The following is a 23,987-nucleotide window of genomic DNA, read 5'->3' as shown; positions in this document are numbered from 1 at the left end:
ATGTCATATTTGAAACCCGAATCCTATAGTTCAACGTTGTCCAACCTGAGGCCGAAGATGAATAATAATTATTATTGGCGTAATCCAATAAGGCTATGTAGGTGGCTGTCAACGCACAGTTCACGTTCACGAATTGGCCAGAATAACAGCATAACCCCAAATGAAGTTGGTCAATCCTCAATTTTTATCGTTCCTCGGGCGAGATTCTGTCAAGCGTTCACCAACTTCCCAATCGCTCAAGCCTATACCTTTCACGGAGGTCGATTGTGGGTCAACACCATCACGGTAAGGAGCAAAAAGCAATATTGAGCGGTGGTTTTATTGTTTTAGTGTGCTTTCCAACAGCTTTTGGTCTGATAGTGCATACGTGAATGTACTGCCACGTTTTGTCGTGAATTAGACGACTACGGATTACACAGTAACAGTCTTCATGAACATGAGTAACTTTAACGACCAATTAAACCAACTGTTGAATACACCTATGCGCACAAGTTCACTGGACAAGTTGTATCAAGAAACACTCGAAGTGTATTCTGCACTGACACACAGTTCGATAGCAATCGATAGCCCACGGAGCCAAATACCAACCATGTCGTGCATCTGTACGTTTTCGCGTTCACAGTCAAGGTCGATTGAAATTGTCTATCTGTCTTGCGACATTCCTGAAACAGAATAGAATAAAAGCTAGCGTCGAGCCACCGATCAACATGATCAACAGCGGCAATAATCCAAACGTCAGAGACAAAAGAATGAAAAATCTTCTCTCTGCACCCATCTCAGTCACCGCAAACATAATTTTCAAAATAGAAGGTATGCTATGCATTGTTTACAAACATATGTAGGCTACATATAACATGTACAATCGTACATGCAATAAGTCCATCTAATGCTGACACGAAACATGAAAACTACCTGGTACATATCTATGGGCATTAATATTACATCACCACGAGCAACGAAACATTGAAAATATGATGTTTATTGTGATATTTATTGTAATTTTCTGTCAGATAAACACCGAGTATGGGGAATCACATTCAAATTCAAAACGTTCGAGTGGCCACGATATTCCTTCTCTCAGAGCAATGTGAACACTGCGCTGTACTGCCATCTAACGACAGCAGTTTCGATCATATCGAATTTTCCACAGAATGCAACGTTTTGAGGTGACTACAGCACAGTACAGCAGGGCTGGACCCGTGCAACATTGGTCTCTTGTTTGGAGTTAAGTGCATGATGTACGCATATTTGGATGTTGTTGGATATACATTAGGGTTGTTATAAAATAATCAGTTCGGAGTCCGCGAATTCACTGACCAAATTGTTAGGTTGCCTCAAAAAACACTGCACACCGACTTTGGCTCGACCCAGTTGGTGGATGTGAACGAACAGGAGTTGAAAATTTTTAAATTTATTAAAAACCAAAAAAAAAATCAAATTTTAAATGGTAACCCAATGCAACCCAATGGAATAGTTGAGTTGTTGAAAAGAACTATGCTCAACAGTTTACCAATTTTTTTTTGCTCTCTTCTAACCGGTAGGAGCGAAGTTATTGCAGTTGAAAGTTTTCAAATTCGCAAAAATAGCCTGGCCCTGGACGGTGGGTAATTCCAGAATTATGAATGAAAAACTCAAATAGCTTCGCTTCTACAGGTTGGAATTGCGTCAAATCTGTTTTATATCGATTTTGTAGACAACTCAGAAATTTCATGGGATTGTCAGTAAAATTTTTAAACGAATTTTATTTTTATAAATTCAAAATTTCAAAGTCTTGTGCTTGTGCGTTCAGGTCAACCAGTTGGAATGGAGCCAAATTTGATGGGTGGCGTTTTTTAGGCAACCTAACAATGTAATTGATCAGCGAATCCCTGGAATCAGGAAAAAAGTTATATTTAAACAACCCTAATGCAGATACAATTCTGATAAATATAAAACTATTCAATACCATTAAGAGTATTATACTGCACCCTAACAGACACCAGAGCATCATCACAAATACATGTGTACGTCAGGAAAAATAGGAGAGTCAAAGTAGTCGCTGGTGTTAAAGAAAAATAGATTTTCAATGTGGATCAAAATACTAACTGTTTGATATATCGGAGGTGAAATTTTATTCTTTTTCGTCCAATCGTGTAAAATAGTTTTTGGAGATCTTCCTTTTTTCAAATCGTATTCGCATCTGAAATACAATTTTTCACGTTCAACGAAGCGACCCAACACGGCACTCGCCTGGACAGATGGCTATTTGCAGCCAATACGAAAATCCAGTAATCGAAAATCCAGGAATATCAATATTTTGGTAGTCACACATTGCATGATATGCAGCTAGAGATGAACACAGATCCCGTTAGATCCCAATCGGGTCCTCCAAATTCGAAGAGACCCTTCACAAATCAAATCGAAAGAACAGCGATCGCATCACTTCATTTACTTTGTAACAATTATACTTGTTGTGTAAACTGGCCACATGAAAGGGGAAAACTGAGCTATTTAGTCGGTGACACGGCCAGAAACGATTACAAACTCGAAGAAACAGAATACGTATGCATTCCACAAGCAATACTCCCATCAGAAAGACTATTTTCCGTCGATAGAAAGTATTACATCCCCTTGGAAATCATAAGGTGGGCCCAACACTTCCAAATTACCGTTCGGGTAACCATAAAATGTAATCATGGGAAGATCGATATGGATGGTGCTACATTTATTCGATGTTTTCGTTGATTCGAATCTGCCATGATACGATTTTTTACATTTAATAAACTCACCGCTTTAAAACAAAATCCATTTCTACGATATTGGATAGCTTCAAACGTTTGGCGTCGGGTAGCTCGGCGAGACCGCTTTTCCTCAGTTTCTCTTTTATTTTCCTGCGATTACTTTCCGCTTCATCGTATAAAGATTCCAGGTCCCAAATGCAGCTGACAATGAAGATAAAGCTGACACGTGAACCAATTCCTAAATTCTCACAACAAACGAAGAACAGACCACTAATAAGAAAACAAATGAATATTGGATTGAAACATGGTGTAACCGTTTCAGATTGTTGTGAACCCGGCATTCCGTGAATACCTATAACAAATTAAATATTGACTGCGTAATAATAGTCAAACTGAATAGTAAAATTCATGACACAGTTACACCGTTTGTTGCACAGGTACAGAAGCATCTATTCATAGGTAAGTCGGGCAGGGAGAAAATAATATAGCCTGCATACACTAATCACTGCTGCTTGCATCAATACCAGTTCTATCTATGGGCTATTATGGTCATTGGTCAGTCCATGCGGTTAACGCTTATACAGTTATACTGTATTAGAAGGTTGTAATAATTTTAATTGAGATGATGGTCAACACATTCAGCAACCTTATACATTGGAATAAAAAAATTAAATTCGTTATTTGATCTGAAATGCACTATATTCACCGCAAAGATTAGATTTGCCAATTGAATGGTTCTTTATATCATACGCATTGCGTATGACGCAAGTATGCTTGACACCCAACAGTGGTGGTACGTAATTTGCCATTACTCTACACCTGCATGACTTACCAGATTTCTCTCAACGATACCGACGCGTGGAGCTGTTTCCCGATCTCGCCCTCCAACTTCTCTCGCATGACTTCTTGAATGCAAAACTTGCAATTTATGAAGTGGTTGTCGTACATGATTGCCTGCAAGCAACAGACATTTACTAAAACTCAAACCGCCGGGGCCTGCAAACATGCCGGGATAAATCATTTCGACTGCGAGTCCAGTTTTGATGCTAGTCGATTACAAGAAAACCACCAGTAAAGGATGAAGTACGGCACAGGGGTGGTTGATTGGTCGAAGTAGTCAGGATTGGCGCTGTGAGTAAAACTAAAAGTAATATCATAAATTTTTACTCAATTACAAGTTGAAGTAGCCCAGGCACACCGAAACTACTTCAATTGTTAGTAAAAAGGGCAGCATGAACAGTACTAGGTAGATCAGGTTCGATGCGTTGTACACTTTTAGCAGTTACTCGGAGTTGGCTATCTCATTACTTGGAAGATATGGTTTCGCTACTAATGCAAAAAGACAAATGACTTTACAAGCATTTTGGAAATTTTTCGAAAATATATCCAGTCACTGTGACACAGGGGGTAGCCTATTTCGCCGGTTGCTGTCACAATTGAATTCATTGAAGTGATGTAAACCTATTCCAAAAGTGCTTTCTACTTTACACAATCCAAAGTGAAACATAATGAGCAATTGAGTAAATCTAAATTCAATAACCAGTTTGAGTTAATTGCGAGCACTCCCAAATTACAAATTTGGACATTGCGAAGTGATCGGTCCTGTGATCACTACAATTTTAGTTACTACAAACCAGTAGGTCTGGGCGCAATGATTCCTGCACTCGAATCTGAATCGAGTAGTAAAAGACCATTATGTTCGAGTACGAGAATTATAGTTTTGGTACTGTTTTCCACTGTGCAAGCCTTGAAACCCTAATTGGCCGTATCGCAGTATACGATAACAAATGGTACAAATACAAAGCTGGTAATAACACATTTCCGAAGTCCTGACCGACCCACAACATTGTCACAAAGTGCAATGAAATCGGTATGGTCGAAAAAATACCGGAGTATCTCTAATGCGATGGATAACAGGCATCATATTCTTTCGGATGGCATGAAAAGTGCATATTCGAACTTTGACAACTTACATACTGTCATGACATCATAACGAGTGATATACCCGAATACTCGACTCGAATCGGAGCATATTACGCGATTCAGAATCAAATCACTCAGGAACTCGATTTTGCCCAGCCCCACAAACCAGCCAGCTAACTACCGGTATTTTGACAAGTTCCAGTTCTACTTGAGTATCTTGAAAGGTGACTAGTTGCAGTTCCAGTTGCGGATTTAAAAAAATCAGTTGCCGAACAACAAGAAAACACGTGTGAATCGCGATATCGGTGTTCTGTCGTTTGATGTTCTTGCAGCTATTTCCAGGTCAGAGTCATCACTACTAGCAGGGGGTGGAGACCCCTCCCATTTCAAAATAATAATTGTGTGGAAAGCCGATCCGATTTCGATAAATTAAAAATCAACAAGTTGCTGTGGATTTGAATGTAGTTGGTCGTGTTTTAGTTAGTTAGTTGCGGATTTATAAAGGTGGTTAGTTCTGGTTCTAGTTGCGAATTTTGAAAAGTAGTTCTAGTGCTAATTGCGAATTTTGAAAATCCAACAGTTTGTACAAGTCTGGAATTGACTCTTTCCTTCCGTTCTTCTTTCGTCCGGTGAAATATCCATTCCTAAGTCAACACTGATCGACAGTTCCAACCCTAGAAGCGGCGTTTGGAAATTTGCAGGACAAAATGGTTTCAGCGAGTTATATCCTGAACCCATTGTGAAGAAGCGAGAAGGATGACGTCGCTATGTCTGCGCGAAAAATTGCGGGTATATTTCTAGCGGCAAAGACATATTTTGTTCACTCGGGCCACGTCCATTTCGATAGTGTTTTTCAAGCAGTGACATTTGCGTAGCAGCCTAACTGCAAACTAGTAATACGAAAATACAGTATATCCTCACAATTTTCAAATAGTCCTTGATCACGTCATGAACCGGCAGTAGACCTTCTTTTCTGAAAACGGACATGTTCCACTGAGCAGACCTTGCGATCATAACGGAAGACGCGCCGGCCATCGATCTGAACTTTTCAATGTCTTTGTACGAGCTGATGATGTCGTTGGACCCACCACTGAAAACAGAAGATAACTACTAATCGCTATTGAAGCAGCAATCGAAATTCTCAACTAGTTCAGACGATTTTTGTGGTAATGAAAGCGGACTTGCACAAACTACAAATGAAGTTAGCAGATGGTCAACTAACTAACGGTGTTTGGAGTATTTCGATTTCAAGTTGCTGATTTCGAAAAGTGCGTTGTTTTAGTTCTAGTTGTGGATTTTGAAAAGTAAGTAGTCCTAAGTTACGAGCTTTGCGATGTGAATAGTTCTAGTTCTAGTTGGGCATTGCCAGAATCCAGTACTTTGAACAAGCCTGGCTGAGGGGGTAATATCAAGGGAGGATAGGCAGAGGTTGTTAGTAGCAAAGTGGTTACGTTTATTCAGAACTCAAGTTAAGTCTTGCCTACATACTCTAGTGGTTATGGTATGGCTACTTCCACTTTTACTGAACAGTTTTTTAGGCGAAATGGCAGGGTTGTAATGACTCGAGTCGCGATTATTTGGTGACTCGACATGACTCGTGTCTTTTTTTCAAATGCCCGAGATGACTCGACTCGATTCAATTTTTGTATTGACTCGACTTGTACTCGAGTCATTGTGCATGACTCGAACCAAATCATATGAGTCGCGACTAGGACGACCAAGACAAGACATTTCACTGTAACATTGAAGAATAGTTAATGTACCACATTATTGGTATTTCGTCTATCAGTCCTGACACTTGGACAATAGGGTCAGTAACTGTTAAGACTGAGGGAAATTACCATATTATGAATGCCAGCCATTCTATATCACCGGAGCAGAGTTGAAAATAGTGGATTGAGCCGGATTGAACTGGAAACGGTGAACATGACTTGGACTCGACCCTCTGCTCTAAAAGAGAGATTGACTTGTGACTCGGAACCTTGCTACTAAGTTACAACGCTGCGAAACTTATAACATCTTGACTTAATTGCAAAGTAGGCCTAGTGAGCAGTTTGAGATATGCTTTGCTTACATAATGTTATGGGTGCAATTGTCATAGCAACTGGGGAAATAGCCCCTGTATCACGATAATTGAATGCAAAATTGCAACTTTTGCATTGTCATTGGTCATTTTGCGTTAGAGGCGCACCCTGCGATTTATAATCGAAAGCAACCACCTCCCTATCATACGTTAAAATTATGCAACCGTGCGACCAAATCCACTTTATTAAGCCTCTTTACTAGAGTATTTTCCATGCCTTCACGTTCTATTTCCCCTCACTGTAATTTCGACACAACTTGGAAAAATCGATTGTAATTGAGTAGAAATTTGCGGTGTTAATTCCACTTCCATCAGAATACCAAGGCTGACTACATTGACCACCACTGAGGACTGATTCCGCAGGGTTGTAATGACTCGACTCGAGTCAATTTGTGTATTGACTCCACTTGTACTCGAGTCATTGCGCATGACTCGGACCAAGTCATAGGACTCGAGACTGGGTCTACCAATACAGACATTCATTGTAACTTCAAAGAATAATAAAGTGATCACAATATTATTATTTCATTTATCAGTACTGGTACTTGAAAATGCTACCAAAAACTGTTAAATGCGAGGAAAATTAGTATATTATGAATGCGGAGCATTCGATATCACCGAGCAGAGTTGTAAAAAGCGGGTTTCACATGACATTACCTCGGAACTGAACAGTCAACACAATGACTTGGACTCGAGTCAAAACACAAATGACTCGAACTCGGCACTCTACTCCGTCACTTGGACTCGGACTTGACTCGGCAGTGAATAGAAAATGACTCGACTTCACTCGAGTCAATACTATAAAGGTGAAATTGACTTGTGACTCCGAACCTCGTGACTTGGTTACCACCCAGCGACTCGGGACCTGTACAAACCACCAAGCTAGTTAGCTAATGGTCAACTATCTACTGCTTTTCGAGTTTTTCTAGTTCTAGTTGAACATTTTGAAAAGTGAGTAATTCTAGATCTGGCAGCGGATTTTGAATAGTGAGTAGTTCTAGTTCTAGTTACAGATTTTTATAAGCGAGTAGTTCTAGTAGTTTTGAAAAGCCGTTAGTTTGAACAAGTCGGCCTAAGGATAATTTAGAATGGAAAATGTCAATTTTCTCACTTGGCAATGACTGGTATCGATACAGTTTCCGCAATTTTCTTGATAACGTCAGCGTGGACCGGATGGCGCGGTCTCTCTTCTTTGAGACGGCCGTGCACACCAAGGGCCACCACACCCGTTTCTTCTATCAGCTTCACCAAGGCTAACGTGTCTTCGAGCTGAAATACAATTCAATGAAGAACTAAGTAGGTTTAAACAGTAAATTTGGATTACTATACTTTCCTGAATTTGAAAACGCATTATCGCAACAAGCACAATGACTAATCCTACCCGAAATAGTGCAGTTTCTAAAAATATTCCATTACCACGTAAAATTTTTCAGAACTTTAAAACACAATGTTAATGGTAGGCAAAACCAACAAGTAATATAGTTTCAAAGTGGCGAAACGCTCTACTTTGTTTTGATAGTATCCATCAAATTAGTTGAGCAAAATCGGCTACTCATGGCTTGTTTGAAAGAAAAGATATCTGTTGCAGTGAATAACACACACTTATTCGCACTAGGTATACATTGAGGACTCTATAAGGAAATAACCAAAAGGTGTCTATTTTTACAAGGTTATCTCGTCTTCTTCAATAAAATGATTATATACACGCTAGGTTTCCCTGATCTTGTTTATCTTCGCGGCGTAGTTGGTTAGGCGTTGACATTCTGAATCCAACGACATATTACTTGTTGGTTTCGCATCCCATTGAGGTCGTGTTTTATAGTTTTGAAAAGTGAAGGACAATTTCCCAGAAACCCCCCCGGGTGGCAGCCTGTTAACGAGTGAAAGTAGACAAACCTACTTTGGTACTCCAGAAAACCAGAAGTAGGCCACTTTGTTACTGGTCAGATCTGGGTCTCGCCATATAGTAATAGGTGATATTAAACGCTCACTAGTAGGGCTGCACACAATGATACGAGTACTCGAGTACTCAATCTGAATCGGGTATTCATTCTAACGATCGAGTACTGAAATGAGTGATTCCATGCAAATTAGAGTTGGCAGCAGATTATAGTTGTGATTTATACTCACTTTGGGCAATATTCTTATCTTGCATGTGATGGGTATGTTGACGCCTTCCACTAGCGTAGTAAGAATCGCTCGGACTTTTTCTGGCGTTTCCAGTAGAGCGGCTCCCATTCCACCCTGGAGTAAAGTAGGAATTGACTGTTTTACATTCATCTGTTTGGAAGACGAAGACGAGAAGGAACCAAAAAGTTATCGAGACATCACCCCCATTTCCGCTTACCGCGTGCTAAAGCAATGGGCCTCATGCATTTCACCTTGTCAAATTTGATTTTCACACAGTGAGAGATTTGAATGATATAGCCTACCTTGGATTAGGCTTCTCGGCTGATTCATTCTCTCATTAAAGTGGTCCAAGTGCATTCAGAGACCCATTTTCACTCGACAAAATTATAGGTATGTAAAAATTAGTCATTCTGCAACAAAACTGTCGAAGTAATAGTATACAAAAACTACTTTCAGAGTAAGTTTTATCAGGAGACAAAAACTACCTCTGGCTTTTAGATGGTAATTAAATCATGTCGAGCATTATAAGAAGTGATGAGTTTGAGAACAACGTGATCAGGCCATAAATGATGGTCACGTATCAAAATATGTGTATTCAGATATTGACAATATCTGTACGAAAGAGTGGTGCGGTCAGTAATCAGCCTATGTAGGATCAGGGTTGTAACCGAGTCACATGTCAATCTCACTTTTGTAGTTTTGACTCGAGTCAAGTTGAGTCATTTTCAATTCACCACCGAGTCAAGTCCGAGTCCAAGTCAACGAGCAGAGAGGTCGAGTCCGAGTCATGGTATTACGACTCGAGTCCGAGTCATTGTGTTAACTGCTCAGTTTCCAGTTGCAGTCATGTTCAGCTCACTTTTTATAACTGTTTGGGGATATCGAACAGTTAACATTCATAATAGACTAATTTTTCTCTCTTTCAACAGTTTCTGGACCTTTTCCCAGTTTCAGGATTGATAGATCAATAATGCGGTTACTTTGCTATTCTTAGAAATTACAATGAGATGTCGGTCTTGGCCGCCTGAGTCTCGAGTCATATGACTTGGTGAGAGTCATGCGCATTGATTCGAGTCCAGGACGAGTCATTTCCGTAAATTGAGAAAATGACTCGAGTCAAGTCGAGTCATCAGAAAATCGCGACTCGAGTCATTACAACTCTGTGTAGGATACAGTTACAGTGGCAATCTGTGGGTTGGATGGTCTCGCAGATATAACGATTAAAAAAGCAGCCAAGCCAACATCACATGAACAGTACCTTTGTGGAGTATTCTTTTGGGCATCCCATGTTGACATCAATCCCGAAGACATCTTTCTCCCTGAAGTACAAATGACCGTAAAACATGATTGCTTCGCGGCTAGGATAACTTACACAAGTTTGGCAACTTTCAATGCTCTTTCTGGGTCTGATGTGCCCTGGAATAATGAATGAAACAGTTACAGAGTTAACGCAATGCTCATTATGGATTAGCAAACTGGTAGTATACTATAATCACTGTATACTGTCTTGTAAAAGGCACGTGGGTAGCTTGAAGACCCATTTAATGTTCAACATCACACAACTTCTTCCTGTATAGGAATACTTTATTGTTTCTGGACAGTAATCGCTTTAATATAATTTTATTATGCAATTCAATAGTAGCCTTTGTTCATATTGTAATAGGCCTACCCCAAATATTTTCGGCTGACACTCATCAAGGGTAATCATCAGCAACTAGTAGAGAATTGGAAGGAACATTGTATGTGAACAATCGTGTCACAAAATATGACATCACCGGCATGATATTACGAATAATCAAAGAGGAGCGCTGAAGCCCAATGTACCATCTTGAATTTTAATAGATCACTATGAGTTGGGCACTTTCCCTGGGACTCATGTATTGTGGAATTTGAAAATGTTATACACTAAGTCAATGCATAATATCGTTCGTCCAGAATAGAAAGGGCCTATGTCACATTTCATAGTTCTGAGAAAATTCAATTTAAAGATTCTACGTATTCCTTATTGAAAGATCTCAAAGCCTTTTCTGATATTAGTTCTTTCATCCTTCTCCTTGTCAATCAACTTACTTTGGGAACAAATGTCCATTTTCAAATCAATCGGCATGACGGGTTTTTCCTCCCCGAATGGACATAGGCCATGATTAATGCTCACTAATATACTGGGACATAGGCCCATTTGACTCAATATTGGGACATAGGCCCATGTGTCAATCCTTTTCAATCCGTCTTTTTAGACATTATGATGCTGTATTTTGTGAGCAATAACAGTTAACCATTAAAACAAATGTATTTTCGCATTTTTCAACCACCAATGTTGTAGACAGCAGGTACCGAGTCCATTAGAATGTCGCAGTTTTGATAGGTCTTGAAATTGAAGCAAGTTCAGCAACCACCGTTTTTGTTTTATACAAACTTGAAACTGAGAAACGACTAAATATAGTCAATAACATACATCATGATTCTATTTACAATTTATGGTGAAGACATTTTACCTATTCCTAATAAATCTCCTAACTGTTTCACCTCAAATGAATCACTCTTCAAGAAGCTGTATCCGTTGTGGCTGTATTAGAGACTTTGAATGGACCCAAGTTAACTGGTAATTACTTTTCATGTCTTGTTTTATCCTGCTGCCTTCTGTTTTCTGTTTGCTATGCTTACTATGAGAGTGGAGTATGATAGATTCCTATTGTACGAGGGTGGATGTCTTCTTATAACTTCTTTTTCAATCAAAGAAACTATAGCGCAACTGGTATCAATACTGATAGCTGGAGTTTTGAAGGTCCATTTCTCCTGGAATGATTTTAGCTGCTCAAATCAATGCGAGTAGTGTTTTCCTAACCCTAGCTAGATTGCTCTTTCTGTAACTGAAAAATTAAATAGCGTTCATTGTTCCACATGAGATGAAATAAAAATTTCCATTGTCCGTCACAATGCATCAACAATAAAATGGGCCTATGTCCAATTACTTACTTCAAGCAAGGTGATGGAAAAGGCCTATGTCCAAAAATCTTGGACATAGGCCCCTTCTATTCTCAAATGTAATCAAAAGTATTTGGCCTATGTCACATCAAGTCAAGGAACAGGCCCAATATATGAGAAGGTCTCATTGCCATCTGAAAGAGCTGTATCCATATACTGAAAAAATCAAAAAAAGTAAAATTATGAAAAATGGACATAGGCCCTTTCTATTCTGGACGAACGATATATCTACTCATAGTTGAAGCAAGAAATTACCATTTGCAAAACTACCCGGTCTCGTTCCTCAGAGCACGTTTGAAACATCGGTCGACTGCTTTCATCTTGAACAAAGTCGATGGTGCCGAGAGTATCTGTTAGAGATAAACGGAAAGGGCATGTTGTAAATATGTTTTCGTCACTTTAAATTATGACAATTAATCCAGCAGCAGGTTTCTACTAACAACACAGCGCAGTGGTAGCTTGTTGACTTATTCATTGCTACCCGGTAGATCATGGGTTTGAATCGCAGCTGTATCAGATCTAAGACTTGTTTGGTATTCACACCATCTACTATTCGGTATCCACACCTTTCTCCTGATAGGTTATTAGTATTTTAAGATACCATAGAGATGAAAATAGTGTTGGGGACTGGTAAGCAAACAACATAGGTCAAAACTATTGCTACACAGCAATAAAACCTAGTCTCTGTAGTAGGCCTGACCACTTATTTATATCTTATTTAAAATCATAAACAGGTGTTCAGTTATCTAATTTCAATATTGAGTAAGCAAAAAATATTCATTTTCACCTCAAGAACTGATCAATCAAATTATCTCAAATGAATTTCGTTCCACTAGGAACTTCATGATGCGAGAGACTGTGTTGAAGGGATTAAAATTTATCTGCATTTTGAGCCAACGTGTCCTGGCATTGTAAATTTTGTGTCTTGAGAGGATGATAGTAATAGCGTCGCTAATCATGACGATTTCAACACAAAACCTCGCTTCGATAGCCTGAATATAATAACGATGTTCCAATCGGTCATGGTAGAATAGGAAAATATGGCACAAAAAGACACAAGTCAAAGATACAGATATAGTTCAAATGAACTTTATATAGCTGTCATGAATCAGTAAATTGAGAGCCTACTACCCTACTATTATACCGCTATACCGGTACATGCAAGAACCTGTTAAGTTATAGTCGCAACAATAGCCTACCGTAAACCGGGGTAACTTTGGACTTACGGGTAACTTTGGACACTAAGCAGTAAAAGATTTAAATGGTTATTGATGAAAAAGGGTTGCTGCTGGATGTCCAATTCTTTTCATGAGGCAACAGTACCACAAGTAGGCTCTATAAAAGGTGGATTCATTTCACTACCAGATAAACTTGACCCAACATTGATAAATTAATGGAGGGGGTCAATTTCGTCAAAATTGATGGCCAATAAACTTCTTACAACCAAACATAGATAGCATGTGATTCATAGATTCAAAACTTGGCAGCAGATACCTCTAAGTAGTCTTAATCCATGGCCAAAATCTCAGTGGGGTCACCCTTAGATCAATACAAGAAAATGTGATGTCCAAAGTTACCCCGTCAAATTTTATCAGAACGGGGTAACTTTGGACAGTGAAAAATGTGATATTTAGAGCTCTGGAAAGTGGCTGCTTCATCTGCGTCAAAGTGTATCGTCAACTATATTCCTTATGACCGGCCTGATGGCTTCTTGAAATGGAATGAGAAGGTTAATAAATTGAGAGCTTGCCAAAATATGAAAAAATGGGTAGGCAATGAGCTGAGAGATTATAATCGGGTGTAAGCTACTTCAAAAACTTATCACATACTCCTAAAGATGCGCCTGCTGAATATGGGATATCGTAAATTACGACAAATATATCCATCAGAGGACATAGGAAAGGGAAAATGTATCTTTTCAAGAACAGTAATATATTAGAAATCGGCAATAAATCACGCTAACATGCTTAATGTTTGCTGTCAATTGCTGACACTGCCAGTGGGATACCCCTTATCACCATAGTTATTTATAAGTCCCAATTGGTGAAGGCATGAGGGAAAATTGAGATAAGGGATGAATAAGGGGGCATTAGCCTTCATAAACTACCTAATTTTTTTTTTTTTTGGGGGGGGGGGGGATTAGGTAAAAATCATGCAATAGGCCAGACATATACTATTTTGTTTCAGCTTTACTCACTGCTCTCATCAACTCTTACCAAATAAGCATCATTTACGAGGTTTCATAAACAATAGAGTGTAAAGGCATACAAAAAACTACATTGTCCAAAGTTACCCCACATGCAGGGGTAACTTTGGACACGGGTAATTTACAAAAATAAGGTACTTATTTATGACCATGAAGATTTTGGATGAGTTAATTCTAATCTTTGCTCCATGACTCCAAAAAAACACAAAACTTGCCTCCCCTACACCCTAGCATTTCCAAGATACAAAGCGGAATTGTTGAGAATTGTCCAAAGTTACCCCGGTTTACGGTACTTACCATTTTCAATCCTCTTGCACTGTGCCAGTCGATGATCAATTAGCTCCTACAAGAATTGGTCGAATTGTTTTAGGAATGTAAATGACTACCGTACATTAGGGTTGTTCAGAATTGACCGACTTTCAAAAAGTCTAGGTTTTCAGTCCGATTCCCATGCCTTATACCTTAAAAACATATTCTGGCTACTTTTTTTTGTAACTCATCCCCTGCATCCGTGTGCACATTGAGCCGGAAGAAGAGCAGCTGAAAATAGGGAATTCCCCTAAAATCTGAGTGTCACGATTTTACCTAGCTTAGTTAAAGTGACATATAACATGGATTTATGCAGCTGTTGCGGTTTGGAGTGCTACAAAACCCCACTGTATAAGGCATTCCTAGTTCAGGATATCATTTCCATGTCCCACACTGCCTTAGAACTGCTCAAAACTACCTAAAACTGATAGTCATTTTGTTGGATCACATATCCTACACCACTCAAACCTACCCGGCACTGTTCATCAATTTCCTGGATCCCCATGTGCAAGAATACAACTGTAAATGTAACATCCACTCACAGCCACATAATAAACATCACACGAAACGAAAAAATAAGGCAATGAAAGAGATCAACTTGGCAAAATATTACATAAATCAGGTGGATGAAATGGTTGCTTTCGAGAAATCTGCATATCTGTTCCGGTGATCTTCCACAGCTTGTAGGAGGCTCGCTCGCTGTTTTTTGTCATCCGTTACGAACGCAGCATAGTCGGTATTCAATTTTACCATACGCTCTGCTGCATCATTAACTACTTCAACAGTATTCACAAATTCTTGAGCAGTCACGAAATCCGGATCAGTATGTCACAAATTTAGTGGAATGACCAGATGTCGACTGTGCAAGTTCAAAATCAGTGCTGTGAGAAGTGTCAGCTACCTGTGACGATATAGATGAGCTCTCTGTAAATTCACCTTCGCTACTTGATGCTGGTGCAGACTCTCTTGCACTCATGGTCCGTCTCTTTTGTTGCATGATTTTCGCTTTCAACACTTTATCTTTGCCACCGATTGTTGCTAATCTCGGACCCCTTTGATCCTGATAAAATGCTATGTCTTCACGTTTTTTATCGTGAGAAAGAAGTCTACTTGCTTCAATTGTCGCTATAGCGTCAGGAGCTCCTATATCCCATAGCTTACTCAGTTTGGCTTCAAAGTCGCTTTGTTTTTATGATACATATTGCCGGCCTGCAGTTTTCTTTAGTGACAGCCATTTTTTTCCACACTGTTTCCAATCTTTTAGTGGCATTGACTTTTGTGATAGTCTTTATGCCAGCAAGTAACCAAAAACCGATCACTTCATCTACTGCGATCTGGATGTGTGACTTGACTGGTTCATTTTTTAAATATGAACGCTCTCTCAGGTGTAGCACATATTGCATAACTTGCCTCAGAGTGGGCAACTTCGATCCCGTAATGGCTTCCTCAGATGGCTCAACTAAGAAATGTTGTGTCTGCGATCATGTTCTTCTAGTTTTCTTCGGTACTGCTGCACTAGATGACGATTTTCTTTTTTTTTCAGACATTTCGCACTACAGCTAATCCTAGAAAAACAGATATACATAAACTCAGTAAAGCAACAAAGAATAGTGGAAAACATTTCAGTTCTTTTAGGTCGAACACATACTGCATAACTTGCACAGGAGTAGCCAGATCAGATCCAGTTATAAATTATCGAAGATAGTTATTCCTAAATTGGAAAAAGTCATACCAGTATATTGATATCTTGGGATATAACAAAAAATTTAGAGCAACCGACTGGCGGTTTCCCCAGTCACTGGAATATACATTTGCAAGCTTTGTTTCTATCCCAGTAGAAAGGAAAAGAGTATCAGGTCTATTATATCAAATAGTTGTATACTGCTATAATACTATGTTCACTAACCATGCGCTAAACTCGCTAATAGCATGAGTCAAAACGCCGCGTGATAAGTCCTGCACCTCAATCGTAAACACAGTCCATCAACAACAAAGCAGCAAGGCATGAAGGCACTTGACTGATCAATGATCCCCGTTTCACAGCCGTGCTCAGCGCTTTCTTCAACGCTAAAACATACGCGTCACGTCAATGAGAACACGCGCCATTCCTGTCGAGTCACTGACAACGGGGGAATCCCCTAATTCCGAAGAAATTTTTAAGTGCATGAGAAAACGGCAATGTGCACACGGATGCAGGGGATGAATTACAAAAAAAAGTTGCCAGAATTTGTTTTTAAGGTATAAGGCATGGGAAACGGACTGAAAACCTAGACTTTTTGAAGGTCGGTCAATTCTGAACAACCCTACCGTACATCTTAGTTAGGGTTGTTCAGAATTGACCGACTTTCAAAAAGTCTAGGTTTTCAGTCCGTTTCCCATGCCTTATACCTTAAAAACAAATTCTGGCAACTTTTTTTTGTAATTCATCCCCTGCATCCGTGTGCACTAGGGCTGTTCAAAAATAACTTTTTTTCCTGAATCTTCTGGGTTACGTGATTATATCGTTAGGTTGCCTTAAAAAACGACGCACACCAAATTTGAATTCATTCCAACCAATAATCGCGGATTTCATAGAGTTTGAAAATTTCGAATTTGCCTATGAATGCAAAAAAAATTTTATTTAGAATTTTTCTTCCAACCCCATAAAATTGTTGCGCTGTCTTCAAAAACGATGAAAAACAAATTTGACTCAATTCCAAGCCGTAGAAGCGGAGTTATTTCAGTTTTTCGATGATAATTCTTGGATTATCCTTGATTGGGGGATAAGCCCAGAAATATCATCGAAAAACTCAAATAACTCCGCTTCTACGGCTTGGAATTGAGTCAAATTTGTTTTGCATCGTCTTTGAAGACAGCGCAACAATTTTATGGGGTTGGAAGAAAAATTTGACTAATTTTTTTTTTTGCATCAATAGGCAAATTCGAAATTTTCAAACTCTACGAAATCAGCGATTATTGGTTGGAATGAATTCAAATTTGGTGTGCGTCGTTTTTTAAGGCAACCTAACGATTTAATCACGTAACCCGGAAGATTCAGGAAAAAATGTTATTTTTGAACAGCCCTAGTGTGCACATTGCCGTTTTCTCATGCACCTAAAAATTTCTTCGGAATTAGGGGATTCCCCCGTTGTCAGTGACTCGACAGGAATGGCGGGTGTTCTCATTGACGTGACGCGTATGTTCCAGCGCTGATGAAGCGCTGAGCACGGCTGTGAAACGGGGATCATTGATTAGTCAGGTGCCTTGCTGCTTTGTTGTTGATGGACTGTGTTTACGATTGAGGTGCAGGACTTATCAGGCGGCATTTTGACTCATGCTATCAACGAGTTTAGCGCGTGATTAGTTTACATAGTATTATAGCAGTATACAACTATTTGATATAATAGACCTGATACTCTTTTCCTTTCTACTGGGACTGGAATAGAAACAAAGCTTGCAAATGTCTATTCCAGTGACTGGGGAAAACCGCCAGTCGGTTGCTCTAAATTTTTTGTTATATCCCAAGATATCAATATACTGGTATGAGTTTTTCCAATTTCGGAATAACTATCTTCGATAATCTATAACTGGATCTAATCTGGCTGTTCAATCTCCTGTGCAAGTTATGCAGTATGTGTTCGACCTAAAACTCTAAAAGAACTGAAATGTTTTCCACTATTCTTTGTTGCTTGACTGAGTTTATGTATATCTGTTTTTCTAGGATTAGCTGTAGTGCGAAATGTCTGAAAAAAAAAAGAAAATCGTCATCTAGTGAAGCAGTACCGAAGAAAACTAGAAGAACACGATCGCAGACACAGCATTTCTTAGTTGGGCCATCTGAGGAAGCCATTACGGGATCGAAGTTGCCCACTCTGAGGCAAGTTATGCAATATGTGCTACACCTGAGAGAGCATTCATTTTTAAAAAATGAACCAGTCAAGTCACACATCCAGAACGCAGTAGATTAAGTGATCGGTTTTTAGTTACTTGCTGGCATAAAGACTATCACAAAAGTCAATGCCACTAAAAGATTGGAAACAGTATGGAAACAATGGCTGTCACTAAAGAAAACTGCATGCCGGCAATATGTATCAAAAAAACAAAGCGACTTTGAAGCCAAACTGAGTAAGCTATGGGATATAGGATCCCCTGACGCGATAGCGACAATTGAAGCAAGTAGACTTCTTTCTGACGATAAAAAACGTGAAGACATAGCATTTTATCAGGATCAAAGGGGTCCGAGATTAGCAACGATCGGTGGCAAAGATAAAGTGTTGAAAGCGAAAGTCATGCAACAAAAGAGACGGACCATGAGTGCAAGAGAGTCTGCACCAGCATCAAGTAGCGAAGGTGAATTTACAGAGAGCTCATCTATATCTTCACAGGTAGCTGACACTTCTCACAGCACTGATTTTGAACTTGCACAGTCGACATTTGGTCATTCCGCTAAATTTGTGACTCTAAAAGCTCCTGTAAACCTATTCAGCGACGAAGACCTATGCCAGGTTTTTGATCGCTTGAAAGTCAGTGATAATGCCGCTACCATGATAACTGCAGCACTGATTAAAGCTTGCGATGGCAACCCTAATGACTTCCATCTTTCAAGATCTGGGACCTATCGATGACGCATTGCAAATCGTTTGAAAATTTCCGAATCTATCTTTGAAAAAATATCCACCAATCCACCAGAGCACATTGCATTGCACTGGGATGGAAAGCTCACTAAGAGTCGTCTAGGATATCAATCTGAGGCCTTGGCAGTGCTCGCATCGTCTGCGTATTCCGGCGCATTTAAGAAACGGAAACTTCTTGGCATTTAAACTCTGGAAAGTGCTACAGGAAAAGCACAGGCTGATGCATCATTTCAACTGCTGGAACTTTGGAATTTAACAAAATCTGTTAGAGCTCTTGTGTTTGACACAACATCCTCAAACACTGGTAAAAACAAAGGTGCGGTTCCGTTACTTGAAGAATTGATTAACAGGAAAGTTTTCTACAATGCCTGTCGCCATCATATTTATGAACTGGTCATTCGAGAGGTTTGGAAGTGTTTGTTTGGATCGACAACCACAGGCCCTGAAAACACGGATTTTAATACCTTCAAGAAGAAGTGGAAACATATTGATAAATCAAGAAGCTATAAAACGCTGAAGTTTATTGAAGGCAGCTGGTTGGCGATGAAAGCTGATGAAGCAAAGCAAGAAATAATTCCACTGATGAAACCCAATGATGGAAAGCAGAAAGAAGTCTTGATAAGAGATGACTACAGAGAATGTGCAAGAGGCACCTTGGCGATTTTGGATGACAAATATGTTGATCATCGTTTTCGCAAGCCTGGTGCTACTCATAGCGCTAGATGGATGAGTCAAGTCCTGTGCTGTCAAAAAATGTTCATGTGGAGTGAGCAAATGGACTATTCTGAAGAGTTCATTGAAAAGTTGGAACGAATCAATACATTCATTGCTTTGTTTTATGTTCCAGCTTGGTTGAAAACAGGTATTGCATGTGACGCACCTTGGAATGATCTCAAATTCCTTCATGACATGAAAAACTTTTCATTATGCGATCTCACTGTTGCTGATGTGGCATACAAGAAATTGCGAAAACATCATTGGTATCTAACTGAGGAAATGGTGGTATTTACCATGTTCTCGGCTAATCCAAAGATTCCTGACAAACTGAAGGAAGCGATGGCTGCTAAATTGCTGAAAATGCCAATCCCTGAAAAATTTCGCAGAGGTATGCCTCTCAGTCTGATCTCTGACTCTGTCTCTGAGTCAATGAGTATGGTCGATTTGATTGGGCCAGAATCGTGGTTTCTATTTGATGCTTTACATGTGGAACATGACTGGTTGAGTCTTCCAGTTTCGGAATGGCATACTGATCCGGATTTCGTGACTGCTCAAGAATTTGTGAATACTGTTGAAGTTGTTAATGATGCAGCAGAGCGTATGGTAAAATTGAATACCGACTATGCTGCGTTCATAACGGATGACAAAGAACAGCGAGCGAGCCTCCTACAGGCTGTGGAAGATCACCGGAACAGATATGCAGATTTCTCGAAAGCAACCATTTCATCCACCTGATTTATATAATATTTTGCCAAGTTGATCTCTTTCTTTGCCCTATTTTTTCGTTTCCTGTGATGTTTATTATGTGGCTGTGAGTGGATGCTACATTTACAGTTGTATTCTTGCACATGAGGATCCAGGAAATTGATGAACAGTGCCTGGTAGGTTTGAGGGGTGTAGGATATGTGATCCATCAAAATGACTATCAGTTTTAGGTAGTTTTGAGCAGTTCTAAGGCAGTGTGGGACATGGAAATGATATCCTGAACTAGGAATGCCTTATATAGTGGGGTTTTGTAGCACTCCAAACCGCAACAGCTGCATAAGTCCCCGTTATATGTCACTTTAACTAGGCTAGGTAAAATCGTGACACTCAGATTTTAGGGAATCCCCTATTTTCAGCTGCTATTCTTCCAGCTCAATGTGCACACGGATGCAGGGGATGAATTACAAAAAAAAGTTGCCAGAATTTGTTTTTAAGGTATAAGGCATGGGAAACGGACTGAAAACCTAGACTTTTTGAAAGTCGGTCAATTCTAAACAACCCTAATCTTAGTATTGACTATTGACTAACCTCAGAATAGACGAGATCAGCGCCGTATTGGAGAGCAAGTAGTCTTGATGGTAGAGTCCCAATCCTTACCATTGGCGCGAGTATGTTTTTATTTGCATAATGTCTTCTTGCTTCGACTTTATCCACAGGCATTTCAAGATCAGATGATAGTGGAGATGAGAAATAATGGCTTTCAATAGAAAAATACAGATATTGTGAAATTGTGGGGCTAGGCCTATATATGATAGGGGAGAGTGGGTAGCAGTGTTGGGGTCAAGTCACTACCTTCGAGTCACGAGTCATCTCGAGTCATTGCAGATTTTGACTCGAGTCAAGTCAAGTCAATCGATTTTCAAAGTTGACTCGAGTCAAGTCAAGTCATTCGTTTTTTGGAGGTGACTCGAGTCAAGTCGAGTCAAGTCAAGTCAAGTCACGAGTCAAGTCACAATTCAAGTCAAATTGAATTTCGAAGAATGAGTGATGATTCAAAGTCATTACATTTTGCTAGCTGTGTGACAGACAGATTAATTGATCATTTATCATGTATCAAATAACGAATATCTAGTTAAATATACATTCAAAAAGACGTTGTATGCCTCACTCACACGTAGAACTGCTAATAAAATACGTGAGTAACTGTACAGTGTGCACCTATATGCTACAGTCAGTTATTAGCAACCAAAACATAGGATCTAATACGAAGCTTCGAGAAGTTGAAACAAATTGATATGGCGCAATATCAACATACACTAATTATCTACACATCCGTGAGAATATAAACGCACAAACTATATTTGTTCGATTTAAATCATACAAGAGGGATTGTAAATGTGAGCACTGCGCAACGTAAGCATTGTGCCGTCTAAGAAACAGAGACACATCGCTACTATACGTTGCTACTCTACAACTTCGACAACGTAAGCTGTGATCGTTTAGTTTGCGGTCAGTTTATTTGTGATCTAACAATGGAGGATAGTGTAACGTCGAATCAGTGAATGAGCGGCACCGGCATATTTTAAACAATCCGAACATACACAATATACAGTGATTTATTCGACACCGTTTACTTGATGACTTGAAATTGACTCGTAAATTTTGCTCCGAGTCACGAGTCAATGCACATTTTTGAAGCTCCGAGTCAAGTCAAGTCAATTCATTTTTCCGAAGTGACTCGAGTCAAGTCAAGTCATACGAAAATGTTGACTCGAGTCATCCCAACACTGGTGGGTAGGTATGGGCCACCAAATCTTACTAAGCTATAACTTGGCCAAACTTGGTCTAATATTCCTAAATTTCGGTATGGACGATCATTAGTTATATGGCTAACTATTACTGGTAGAATTAAGCTAAAATACCCATGTATTTGGAAGTGACATCAAATTTCGTAACAATACATCATTTTTGTAAATAAAAAATAGGCCTCGAGGTATGGGCCGGGGGGTGGTGAGGTATGGGCCGCTGTCTGTATTGAATCAATAAATGCCATTCATATCCTACAAACCGCAACTCTTGTCACAGTTACCGACAGTTTGTATATACTGATATAAAGCTGAGCTGGAAGTAGACAATTCATATATTTCAATTCCCGTATTGATCGTAAGCCATAACGCATAACGAAACAAGATAACGAAAAATATGTAACATGAAAATCACTATCAAATCATGCTTCTTTTGCCTCAACTACCCCATCAAATCCAAATGTCACAGCTCTATCTCTTATTTAAGTGGGAGTGACAAACCATGATACATATTTGAGCATATGATGACATACTGTGCTAACAAACTTTTCTCCTCTTCATGAAAGATAGTATTGGAAAACGATTTTGAAATCCTTTTCATGTGAGACTCATCCCCTGTTTTTCCATATACCTATTTAATGTAGCTCTACCAATTTTGTACTGACGGCATGGTTATCTTTTTGATACCTCCCATGCTTTAACGTTTCATATTGCCAAGCTCAGATCTGATTCTGAAAACTGGCCTTTTTAACCAAAGGGAACTCAGCCACGAAATTTCCAACCACGAAATTGCTACTTGACGATATCGCAGCACTAACGACTGTATCACTGAAAATCTTTGGACCACGGTACCTGTCTTGCTGAACGACAGAGAAAAAAAGAGAGAGAGAGAGAGAGAGATACAGAGAGAGTACGAGAGAAAGAGAGATATTTGATTTCCACAATACTGAGGATGCGTAGGAAAGTCTTTCTAAAATCCCCGAAATCGGCTCGCTCCCACGACAAAGACCCTATAAGGATGGTCCTAAGTACCGTAGCCACCCACCTAGAACTTTTCAACAATATCGTACGTTGGGACAGTGTCCAAAATGCACCCTATCTGACCAGCCCCAATTTCTTCAAAACTGAAATTTAGTGTGAAACCCTTTCTGAAAACCCCGAAATCGTTTCGCTCCGACAGTTATGACCCTATACGGGTAGCCTCTAGTATTCTAGTCACCCACCAAGAAATTTTCAACAATATCGTACGTTGGGACAGTGTCCAAAATGCACCCTATCTGACCAGCCCCAATTTCTTCAAAACTGAAATTTAGTGTGAAACCCTTTCTGAAAACCCCGAAATCGTTTCGCTCCGACAGTTATGACCCTATACGGGTGGCCTCTAGTATTCTAGTCACCCACCAAGAAATTTTCAACAATATCGTACGTTGGGACAGTGTACAAAATGCACCCTATCTGACCAGCCCCAATTTCTTCAAAACTGAAATTTAGTGTGAAACCCTTTCTGAAAACCCCCGAAATCGTTTCGCTCCGACAGTTATGACCCTATACGGGTAGCCTCTAGTATTCTAGTCACCCACCAAGAAATTTTCAACAATATCGTACGTTGGGACAGTGTCCAAAATGCACCCTATCTGACCAGCCCCAATTTCTTCAAAACTGAAATTTAGTGTGAAACCCTTTCTGAAAACCCCGAAATCGTTTCGCTCCGACAGTTATGACCCTATACGGGTGGCCTCTAGTATTCTAGTCACCCACCAAGAAATTTTCAACAATATCGTACGTTGGGAC

The 23,987-nt window shown here is 39.6% G+C and overlaps 1 protein-coding gene across 1 annotated transcript in view; it reads right to left on the bottom strand.

Annotated features, from left to right (window-relative positions):
- The window catches only part of LOC145442842 (tRNA-dihydrouridine(20) synthase [NAD(P)+]-like), a 28,778-nt gene extending 5,838 nt beyond the window's left edge, over nucleotides 1–22,940 (bottom strand). Inside the window, exons 1-12 of the mRNA XM_080320866.1 lie at nucleotides 20,980–22,940; nucleotides 14,345–14,390; nucleotides 12,097–12,191; nucleotides 10,229–10,272; nucleotides 10,115–10,175; nucleotides 8,857–8,970; nucleotides 7,838–7,995; nucleotides 5,565–5,733; nucleotides 3,553–3,674; nucleotides 2,769–2,921; nucleotides 2,086–2,179; nucleotides 589–662 (exon numbers count right to left, since the gene is read on the bottom strand). Of these exons, the coding sequence (XP_080176992.1) occupies nucleotides 589–662; nucleotides 2,086–2,179; nucleotides 2,769–2,921; nucleotides 3,553–3,674; nucleotides 5,565–5,733; nucleotides 7,838–7,995; nucleotides 8,857–8,970; nucleotides 10,115–10,175; nucleotides 10,229–10,272; nucleotides 12,097–12,191; nucleotides 14,345–14,390; nucleotides 20,980–21,111 (1,262 nt within the window). The 5' untranslated portion in view covers nucleotides 21,112–22,940. The remainder of the gene's footprint in view (nucleotides 1–588; nucleotides 663–2,085; nucleotides 2,180–2,768; nucleotides 2,922–3,552; nucleotides 3,675–5,564; nucleotides 5,734–7,837; nucleotides 7,996–8,856; nucleotides 8,971–10,114; nucleotides 10,176–10,228; nucleotides 10,273–12,096; nucleotides 12,192–14,344; nucleotides 14,391–20,979) is intronic.
- Nucleotides 22,941–23,987: the final 1,047 nt, after the last annotated feature.

This window comes from Botryllus schlosseri, chromosome 7 (assembly GCF_051294905.1).
Source record: "Botryllus schlosseri isolate E-star chromosome 7, Bs_hap1, whole genome shotgun sequence".
NCBI lineage: Eukaryota > Metazoa > Chordata > Ascidiacea > Stolidobranchia > Styelidae > Botryllus > Botryllus schlosseri.
Note: the sequence above shows the minus strand (reverse complement) of the source record. Positions and strands in the feature narration are given on the sequence as shown.